The sequence below is a fragment of the Podarcis muralis genome, chromosome 6, assembly GCF_964188315.1.
Source record: "Podarcis muralis chromosome 6, rPodMur119.hap1.1, whole genome shotgun sequence".
Lineage (NCBI taxonomy): Eukaryota > Metazoa > Chordata > Lepidosauria > Squamata > Lacertidae > Podarcis > Podarcis muralis.
In genome coordinates this window covers 62555114-62565221 of record NC_135660.1, presented here as the reverse complement: position 1 = coordinate 62565221, position 10108 = coordinate 62555114, and the positions used below count along the sequence as shown (strand labels likewise).

Below are 10108 nucleotides of genomic sequence, written 5' to 3'. Positions count from 1 at the left end.
CGCGCATTGGAGCGCATGCTCAGAGAGGGGCCCTCTTTTGGCCGTTTTAGGGGAGGACGCTTCATTTTCTGGCTGGATGGCGAGCGGGGCGGGATGCGGTGCGCGTGCTTGTTTCGCTAACGGTAGAAAGGTTACGGTTATAGCCAGGGCGGGAGAGGACGTCTCTCTCTGCTTCAGAGCGGTTTGCCCTGTCACTTTGCCTAAATGGAGCTGGGACTTGGCCGGCTGAGGAGACGGTTCTCTCCCTTCTAGCTCACCTCAGGTCCCGCTAGTCAGGAATCCGGGAGGAGGGGGGGGGGGAGAGAAGGAGTTTCAGTTTTTGACGAGAAGGGAGCGTGCCTATCGGTGCATTTCTGTGCTGGGGTCAAAAAAGAGGAAGAATAAGATTTTGTCTTACTGCATTTTTAATTTCTAGGATAACTCAGTAGAGCATGAGAGTCTCCAGCTTTTTTTGGGGGGGGGGGTTGAGCCTCCTGTTGAGTGAGAGATTCCTGCATTGCAGGAATCGATGATCCTCGCTGGTCCCTTCCAACTCTACAGTTCTGCGATTCTAAGAATTTAGGACTTTCTGGTTCTAAACTTCTGGACCATGTTTATTGGCAATCCAGAAGCAAAACTCCTATTCTCAGTCAGAACTTGCTGGTAGTAATGCGCCCACTTCTCAAGTTGGACGCTTATTTCTTAGACTTGTTTGCATTTCATTGTTATCTTGTGGCAGCCACTTGAAACAATATTGCTTTCATTGCTTAGTTGCTGTAACAGGCCTGCACAGCTATTTCATAGAACTCACAAGCTGTTAAATGTGGCCTGCCAGGGAATTGACAGCTGCCACTCAAGTGTGGTTGGTATATGAGCTGTGGTTGACTTGGAATGTTCCAGGTCACACAGAGCTTCTGTAAGCACATCAGCACACACTTCTTCTGCGTTCTACACCTGCACTCAATGAATGAGCAGTACCGGCACAGAAACATTCTGTACTAGGTAAAAGAATAAGATGAGCTGTGATAGACACAAATATGTGGAATGGAGTAAAGATGGACTGGTTTTTACATTTTAATTTTCTGCATATTCTTTCCCAGTGTCCTTGATGACCAACTGAATCCACTTTTTATATAAAATGGATCCTGACAAAGAATTAGGAATACTACTGGATAGAAAAACAAAGGCAAGCTATGAAGACTATTTTTAAATGTTTACATTACTACCCTACATTGGCCTAATAGATTTGTTGATCAGGTTTTTTTTATTCTAGATAAGATAGTGATAATAATAACAGGCATATGTTTATTAGTATACCCCAAGAATGTACTACAATTAACAATTAATATGGTTATTATGAATTTCTTATAATACTCCTATAGATAATAGACAAGTGTATTTTAAAAACAAATACATTAGATTATGGCTGCATTCACACAACACTTTATTCTGTTTTCTGGATATTTCCCTAATGATTAAAATCTCTGGCAAGTAGATGCCTCTTTGGAGGTGAGGGTGTGGTTGCTTACTGATTAAAACTGAAATTTATTAACACAACAACCTCACACATACACTATGTAAAATAGTGTAAGTTTACCACTTCCCCTCCCCTGCACTCTCTGTTCCCACCTCTCTTCTCCCCCAACCTCATATACTATCTGAAGAAGTGTGCATGCACACGAAAGCTCATACCAAGAACTAACTTAGTTGGTCTTTAAGGTGCTACTGGAAGGAATTTTTTTTGTTTTGACTATGGCAGACCAACACGGCTACCTATCTGTAACTGGAACTATGGAAGGCACCACATTGAGCCGCATGAAATGGAGGTATCTGAAGAAGTGTGCATGCACACGAAAGCTCATACCAAGAACTAACTTAGTTGGTCTTTAAGGTGCTACTGGAAGGAATTTTTTTTGTTCTCATATACTACATTAATGTCTCACATCAAATGTAACAGATTTGTAGAAAAGACTCTACAACCTGCAAATAGAGGCAATGCATGTACTTTTGTAACCCAAGAAAATCTTTAATAAAAATTATGTATAAAAATCCTGAAAGTATTTGTTATTGTTATTTATGACAAACAAAATTGTAATAGTGAACATCCCTACGTTGCAAGAAGCCTAACCTTAACAATATAATCAAATATTTTTAAAGGCAGCATGTCATGGTACTGAAATTTATTGAAAAGCTTGAGGTTATTTAGTGTAAGTAGATAACTTGGCAAGTGAGATTTAGTTCCCAAATTACCCAACTACATGTAGTCCCTATTATTTTTTTATCACTTCACTATGATAGTCTCTAAATGGTTTACAATAATACAATATAAAAAGTAAAAAAATAGTTAAATCTATAACATCTGACTTGGATTGAAATGCTTGGTGGAGTAAAAAAAAAATATTCAGTAGGCGCCAAAGGTTCAGTTAGGAAGGAGTTCCCTAAAATTTACTTCATCCTTCTATGCAACATAACCCTTTTATTTACATTTGTTTATAAAGTTGTGTATCATATAGATTATGATTTTAGATAGTTTTCTTTTTTATTATCCAGAAAGAAAAGGTTCAGGAAAGAATTGCAAGGAAAAGTAAATCTTTACAGAAAAGAAGTGTCAGAAGAAAGGTATGTTCATACATTTTACCCCATGACATAGCATGCAAAACATTTACTGAAGCAAGAGTTTGGAAAGCCTTTGCTTTTTAATTTTTTTCAAAAACAATCTCTTCTCTACAGAGCTTACATGGAAAATGTATTTTCCCCCAAATCAGTTTTATCTTGAAAGTGAAATCTTAACTGAGCAGTGCCATTTTATTGCACGTGTGGGTAAAGATATAATGACATCAGGGTAAGTTCCTCTAGACCAGCTTTCTTCAACCTGATACCTCCAGATGTTTTGGACTACAATTTCCATCATTCCTATTAGCCAGTGTGATCAGTGGTCAGGGATCATGGGCGCTGTTGTCCAGAGCACCTGGAGGGAAACACTAGGTTGGAAAGCTAGTATTAGACATTATGAAGTGAGGCACTTCAACTAAGGTTGCTGTTTTTGTAATCATTTCATATTGTAATATTTGGCTTTGCATTCACTTCAAAGACTCATTGGCGGAGCACTCAAGGGCTTTGGGGGCCTTTCTCTATTTTCCTTTAGTCCTACAGAATCTCTCAAAAGGCCACTTTAGAAGTTCTAAATACAACAAGAGCCATGGCGGAGGAAGGGGGGTGCGGATCCATCCCAGGTGTCATCACTGAGGGGTGTGTGTGACAAAATGACAAAAATAGGAGAGTTTTTTTGTTTTTGTTTTTTTAAATGGGCTCATGAAACTTTTTAGTTCAGTGAATGAACATAACGAAACATGGCTGGCAGTGGGCGCCACACCGCGGGGGCCGGCACTTACCGCGGAGCCTGCAGCATGCCTGAGCCACATGTCTCTCCTGGGAGTGACGTAGTGGCTTGGGGCCTGCAGGCTCTGCGCTGCCTGAAATGGCAGTGTAGGACTTGCGTCTGCCCTCCACCTCTCCCTCAGCCGCCCTACAGCTGGGGGGAGGCGGCGGAGAGGTTGCACGCAGCGCGCCCCACCCCTATGGGTGGCTCGCTCCACCCCCAGCTGCAGGACGCGTGTGCCACACCTGGCACCCAAGTGGCTAGCTACGCCACTGAACAAGAGGAACTAAAATGGAAATGAGTTTTTGAAAACTCCGTTATACATATAGATACATTTGTTGAACAAATGGGGCATCTTGTGTCGTTGACAATTAAATGTTTATAGCATGTTGACCAACTCTAAATGTTATTTTGTTTCTAATATGAATATCATATTCTTCTTTGTTTATTCCATTTACTATCTGAATGATGGCATAAACCTTGCCTGCATCACAACTTGAAGTTTTTGTAGGTTGCTCACTAGTAAACATTTTGGATGTCACTAGTTTTTGTAGGTTGCTCACTAGTAAACATTTTGGATGGGGTGATGGTATATGATGTATACAGCTGAAAACATGAATAAAAATGTGAGGGAATAGTTTTGATCATTTCATTGCAACTTTTCTCTTTTGGTAAATTGTTTAATGTAGCAAACTGAAGATGACATACATGTTGATAGAAAACAAAAAGAAACCCTGGACCAAAATCCACAGGAAGGTAGCTTAATGTTTTTACTCCTTACCAAGTTGTAATATATCACAATGAAGTTCAAGGGCATTTCCACAAATGTGGCTCAGATTAAATTTAGATGTTATTCAAACGTCAAACCTGCATATGACCTTTTCCTGTTTTCATTCTATTCTAAAGTACTGTAATAATATTAGCACTTGATAAAAAATAATACAGAATATTCTGATGTGCTAGAATTAGAATATTCTAATTTTAGATTCTTGTCAACTTTTTGTGCAGATGTTGCAACTTGAAATCATGTGTTTTCTGCATTTTTCTTGTGCAGTGAACTAAATGCACTTTCATTTATAATTTGCACTTTAAGGAGCAAGCTTGAAATGTGAATGTATGACTCAAATAAAGAATACTTAATCTAAATCCTTCACAAACTTTGAAAAACCTACTGGATTGTCATTTCCTTGAGAATCCAAAATTGTCTATATGAAAAGTACTGCAAAATACATTCCGATAATATTCAAGTATTTTATTGCAAAGTGTGTTTTAAATGTCTGTGCTTTTTATAATAGCTGTGGCTGTAGAAGAAAAACAAAGTAGATTAACTGAAGTATTACGGGACAGAGTGAGAGGGAAGTTGAGAACTGTTAAGGTAAATAGTTTTAATTGAATTTTGATTTAGCATTCAAATGAAACATGTAACTTATTGTATGTATGATTCTATAAAAGGTGGTAAATTCAACCAATTTAAAAGACTCAACATTTCTCCCGCACCAATTGGAGCGCATCAGAAAAAAGAAGTTAAGTGCTGAATATGGAAAGCCTCCATTTTATCTCAGTTCTTGTTTTCTCTTTGTTTTTAAAAATAGCAAGAAGCACACTAAAATATCCTTTGTTTTAGGCTGAACAAGAAGAAAAATCTTTCGACAAACCCTACTCCGATACTAAAGAAAACCAACACAACTCTGATGTGAGCACTGAGGTAATAAAATATTTGTAAAATTGCTGCCAACACTGATAAGCTGCACCATTGCTTTTTATATTCAATTTGGTGCAACAAATTCTAATATGAGCATATTTTTGTAGAATGTGTGATTCTGGTTACTCCTGCCATTACATATAGAAAACACCTGTGCCATCAAGAAGATGGGTATCATTCAGTCCTGAATCTCTTCTCACTGCTTTTTTTAAAAGCACATCCCCATCCCCTCAAAAACGGATCCTGGGAACTGACATTTTTAGGAGTGCTGAGAGTTGTAGCTCTGTGAGGTATAAACTACATTTCCCAGGATTCTTGGGGGGTGGAGGCGTGTGTGCATTAAATGTACAGTGCATATTCAAGAATCTCGGTATCAGAGAGGTGGGGAGGGGAGAAGCAAGAGGGAGATGCTTGCTACTTGTTCCATATATATATATATATATATATATATATATATATATATATCTGATAGCTCTGTAATCTAGAGCTTCTTCTTGCTGTGGCACAAATTTGAGAAAAGCCAAAGAAGCACCCTGCTCCCTCTTAAGCAACATGATCTAGAGGTGTTTTAAGTTGAAGCTGAAGGTCAGCTGGAGAAGACTGAGAGATAGGAATTACCTTTGTTTACAGAAAGATTGGCATATGGCTGTCTCCGCTCTACATTCAGAGTGCTAAGTTCTGAATGATGAAGAAGGTAAATGATTTTGGCAGCAAAGCTATGGGCAGAGGTGTGTGAACTAAGGCATGATAAGGGAAGGCCTAAGAGGAAAATGTTTCATTAGACAGGGTGGGAATGAGAAGATGATGAACCAAAATTTAAGTTGAGAAAGATAGAGATGAATTGGTGGGTTTTTATATAAGAACATGTGACTTGACTTGGTGAGAAGACTGAATATGAGGAGGGAAGGAGTAAAACAGCCTCAGTGCTAGGTTAGATGGTGATGTTGTCAATGGATATAATAAAGGATAATAAAGGAAAATTAAGTTTCTGGAGAAAGAGAAGGCTACCCAGTATTTAGCACTACTGATTGATAATTATTCACCAAATTTTAAATCTTAGAATGAAGTCTCCTTTGATGAGGGTTTTATATTTTTTACATCAACTTTTGAAGATTACTCAAAGCTGAAAGAAACTGATCAGGTCATTGACCAGGTACTGCTATTCTTCTCTTCATACAAAGTGCTTTCTTTTCTGTTGCATTATGATGTTGGAGTGTCTTGAAAGTCTTCTGTCAAATAGATGTCTAGTATTTGAAGTTGTTTATAGCTACAGTTAATTCACTTTCTCTGTTAACAAAGGAAAATTATGAAATAAGCTATTCAAAAGTTTTCTTCAGTGGCCCTAAACTTATATACAAAATAACTATATAGCCTTAAACAAAAGAAAAAGAATTTTTATTTCATTCATTTTCTTTTTTTCAAAGTACCTTGTGCCATAGATTTCCTAGATATATTTGACCATGATCCAAATAAGTATTTGACTTACATTTATAAACAATTGTCGTGGAACTGGAGCTTTCTTTAAAATATTTAACTTTTTCATAGACTTTTCTTACACTTTCTAGTGTTGCAAAGAACAGTTGGCCACTTTAATACTCTGTTGATTACTTCAAAGGGATGAGCTGGGTTGCAATTAGTTGTATATAGGTGAGAAAGTGCCAAAATGAGCAACAATATGGTCTGGGCTGGAGATTGCTTGTGAGTGAGCTGGAAGGAGAGAGATGCTTTGAGAGCTAGGGACAAAAACATGTCTTGCTGTGTTCTGAATCCAAAGCTGTGGCTAATGGAGAAGCAAGACATTACTGCTGTGAGTCTCTCTGTCCTGTGCTCAAGTTATAAGTATGCAAATAAAACCATATAGCTTAAAGACACCACAGTCTCTACTGACCTTCTTTCCAAGGAAATTGAGCCCAAGCAAGCACACAATCCCTGGAGACTCTCGCTGCTGGGAGATTGGGGTGGCATGGAACCATATTTGGCATGGCCCTGTGTCTTTATGACTATATCAGAGTCCTTAAAACAAATATGTGAGAAGCTATAGAAAATGAATACAGAAGTTTATTTTGTTTTCAAGTGAATGAGAGTGAGGAAGACAGCATTTTGGATAAAATCACTATGCATTTCTTTCACTTGCTTTGTTGCTGGAGGGAAATACACTGATATTTGTTTAAGCAGAGACACTGGGAGAGATTAGGTATTTAGGCTACACAAAGCACCAGACCCTGTATATTTGTTTTTCAACAAGATCAGAGAGGTACTGCCTGTTTCCCCACACCTATGGACTAGACCAGGGATTGTCAACCTGGTTCCTACTGCCCACTAGTGGGGGTTTCAGGATTCTAGGTGGGCGGTAGGGAATTCTATGGCACAAGCTGAATCCTTCCATCAAGCACCACTGGGCGGTAAGGAAATTTTACTATCAAGAAACGTGCATTAGTGGGCGGTAGGTATAAAAAGGTTGACTACCCCTGGACTAGACCATGCACTGAAATGCCTGCACATTCTGAATGTAAGCAGTATTGGTGATACTTCATTTTTGAAGTATTTGTGGGAAATGCCTATTGTCATAGAGATAGAAAATAGTGATCCAGGTACTGTATTAAGGAAATCACTTAATTCTTCATACTTGGATACTGTTCATTAAACCTGAAAGTTGAAGTATGAGTTTTCTAATTCCAATGAAAACAGTTAAATATAACAAAAAATGTAGCTATCAATGTTTATCCATTATAAATAATCAAAGGGTAACAGTAAGGTGCTTCCTTTATTAGGACCTATTGAAAGATTAGAAAGAAGTGAGAAAACTGGTCCTAATAATGGTGTTACAGCACTACATAAAACATACTGGACTCATAAAAATATAAAGCAATTTCTCTGGAAATTACCTATATCTATTCCAACATGTTTATGTAGATTGCTTTCTGTTGGTATCTGTCCCATCGCTCTCTATATTTCTATCACACTTATTTTTTATTATGATTAACAGAAATCTATAAATGACAGCCTTCAAAATGTCTGTGGCTTAAATGAACAAGCTCCTTTGCTTGATCATGTGAGAGAAATACTACTACCAGAACTGCTTGAAGTAAAACCTCCTGAGTGTGAATGCAGTAATCTCGATAAGCAAAAGCAATGGGACCAACAACTTTTTCTGCCAAGCACTTCCCCGGGTAATGTATGTTGCAAAATATGACAGTGACTTAGATCTTACAAATGTGCATGTGAACACACAAATGCACAGTAGGCTGCAGATAGTCTGATCTTGTTCATTTTCTGGTACAAATGCAGAAATGACTGCCACCCCTCACCAGGTAAGAGGCCATGGAATGCATGGAAACTGCGTCTTTCAGGTTAGCCCATTAAGAGACTAGTTCTTTAAAAGTGGGTAGAGAAAAGATTAGCATGGCCCCTGCGCAAGGATGACACGCAAATTCGTGAAGCGTTCCATATTTTTTTATGGGACGCGGGTGGCGCTGTGGGTAAAACCACAGTGCCTAGGACTTGATGATCGTATGGTCAGCAGTTCGAATCCCCGCAGCGGGGTGAGCTCCCGTCTTTCGGCCCCAGCTCCTGCCTACCTAGCAGTTCAAAAGCACCCTTAAAGTGCAGGTAGATAAATAGGTACCGCTTTATAACGGGAAGGTAAATGGCGTTCCGTGTGCTGCGCTGGTGCAGGCTCGCCAGAGCAGCGATGTCGCACTGGCCATGTGACCTGGAAGTGTCTGCGGACGGCGCCGGCTCCCGGCCTCTAGAGTGAGATGAGCGCACAACCCTAGAGTCTGTCAAGACTGGCCCGTACGGGCAGGGGTACCTTTACCTTTACTTAGAGTTTAAGAGAGGTGGGCTAGAGGCAGAAACTCTAAAGGTCCTAGAACACTTCCAGTCCTTGTCAAAGCAAGTTGTTTGCTAGGAGCTCTGCTTGGTGCTGTGATAATAGACCTGCCTTGCTACATGAGCTTATCTGCAGGACCAGAACAGGACACGTTTCAGTATCAACCGTTCTGAGAGAGAAGGAAGGATTAGAGAGAAGAGCAAAAGTTAGTGAAAGAGAGGGCTCATTTTAAAATTTGCTATATTTGGCATAGGTGGTTAAGCAGTTTGTTTTGTGTTACTGTTGTACTTTTCTGGATCAGATTTAAATATCTGACCAACAAAAAGAAGAGGATAAATTAATTCAAGAATTTACATTCTACCTATATGTCACCCTAACTTCATAATAATTGTTCTCAGTTATACAGAGCTGTAAATTGCCAGACAATATGGCACCACGATTCCTAGAAGATGAAGGATTTTATATTCCAAGAAAGCCTCGTGTATCTAGGAATACATACTACAAGATGGAAAACCGTCTTCTTCAGCAAGATGGGGTAAATGTGCTGCTTAGTTTCTAAAAACTTCTGTTACCTAAATAATATGTTTAAAAAGCAGATGACTTGCTTAATGTTGTTTGTGCTTCTGAATCATATTTATTAAGGGGAAAAACTGGTTTGAAGAAAGCGGAGAAATAATGTCATTGCCTTCTCCAATCAAACCATCAAGTTACTACAGAGTGTTTTTTCCTTCTGAGATTGACCCACGATTAAAGACAACATACAGGAAGGTTTGTTTCTTTTTTCCACTTTAAAAAACAAAAACACTTCCTTTTTAAGACTATTATTTTGCTATGAAATGTTTTATATTCCCAGGCTAGAAATACTATGTAGGGCTGGGAGTATATTTTAGATGGAATTGTTCATTCACATCTTTACAACTAATGAAAGTTGAGGAAGCTCTCTACTGCACTAGGAGTTGTGCAGTGTACTACTAAAATGGAATGAATATATTTGAGTTAATATTAACAGTAATATATAATATCTTATGTTTTATCTAAAATATTTTAATGTACTTCATTCATTTTATATACATACAGTACACTTAAAATCTAGTGATCAAATAAAATTCTATAAATCTAGTGATTTCTATAAATTAGTTTGCTAAGGAATCAAACACACATGAAGTTAAATAATGGTCTGAAAGCACACCACCTTGTTCATAGGTAGGGTCTCATT

General features: G+C 38.5%; 1 protein-coding gene and 1 non-coding gene across 12 annotated transcripts in view; both read left to right on the top strand.

The window, feature by feature from the left end:
- CC2D2B (coiled-coil and C2 domain containing 2B) overlaps positions 1 to 10108 on the top strand; it is a 38600-nt gene that overhangs the window by 770 nt on the left and 27722 nt on the right. For 5 of the 11 annotated variants that reach the window (XM_077930424.1, XM_077930419.1, XM_077930420.1 and 2 more), the window contains exons 1-10: positions 3 to 98; positions 1080 to 1165; positions 2530 to 2598; positions 4048 to 4114; positions 4654 to 4733; positions 4983 to 5063; positions 6121 to 6213; positions 8047 to 8230; positions 9291 to 9427; positions 9535 to 9660. In XM_077930424.1, coding sequence (XP_077786550.1) covers positions 1118 to 1165; positions 2530 to 2598; positions 4048 to 4114; positions 4654 to 4733; positions 4983 to 5063; positions 6121 to 6213; positions 8047 to 8230; positions 9291 to 9427; positions 9535 to 9660 — 885 coding nt within the window. In that variant the 5' untranslated portion in view covers positions 3 to 98; positions 1080 to 1117. Of the gene's footprint in view, position 1; positions 99 to 119; positions 263 to 1079; positions 1166 to 2529; positions 2599 to 4047; positions 4115 to 4653; positions 4734 to 4982; positions 5064 to 6120; positions 6214 to 8046; positions 8231 to 9290; positions 9428 to 9534; positions 9661 to 10108 lie in introns of those variants that run through there. The other 6 variants (XR_013393233.1, XM_077930421.1, XM_077930423.1 and 3 more) reach the window with 4 other exon arrangements.
- On the top strand, positions 8413 to 8514 carry LOC144328213 (U6 spliceosomal RNA). Its single transcript, XR_013393444.1, has one exon. It is a non-coding gene; the product is annotated as a U6 spliceosomal RNA (small nuclear RNA).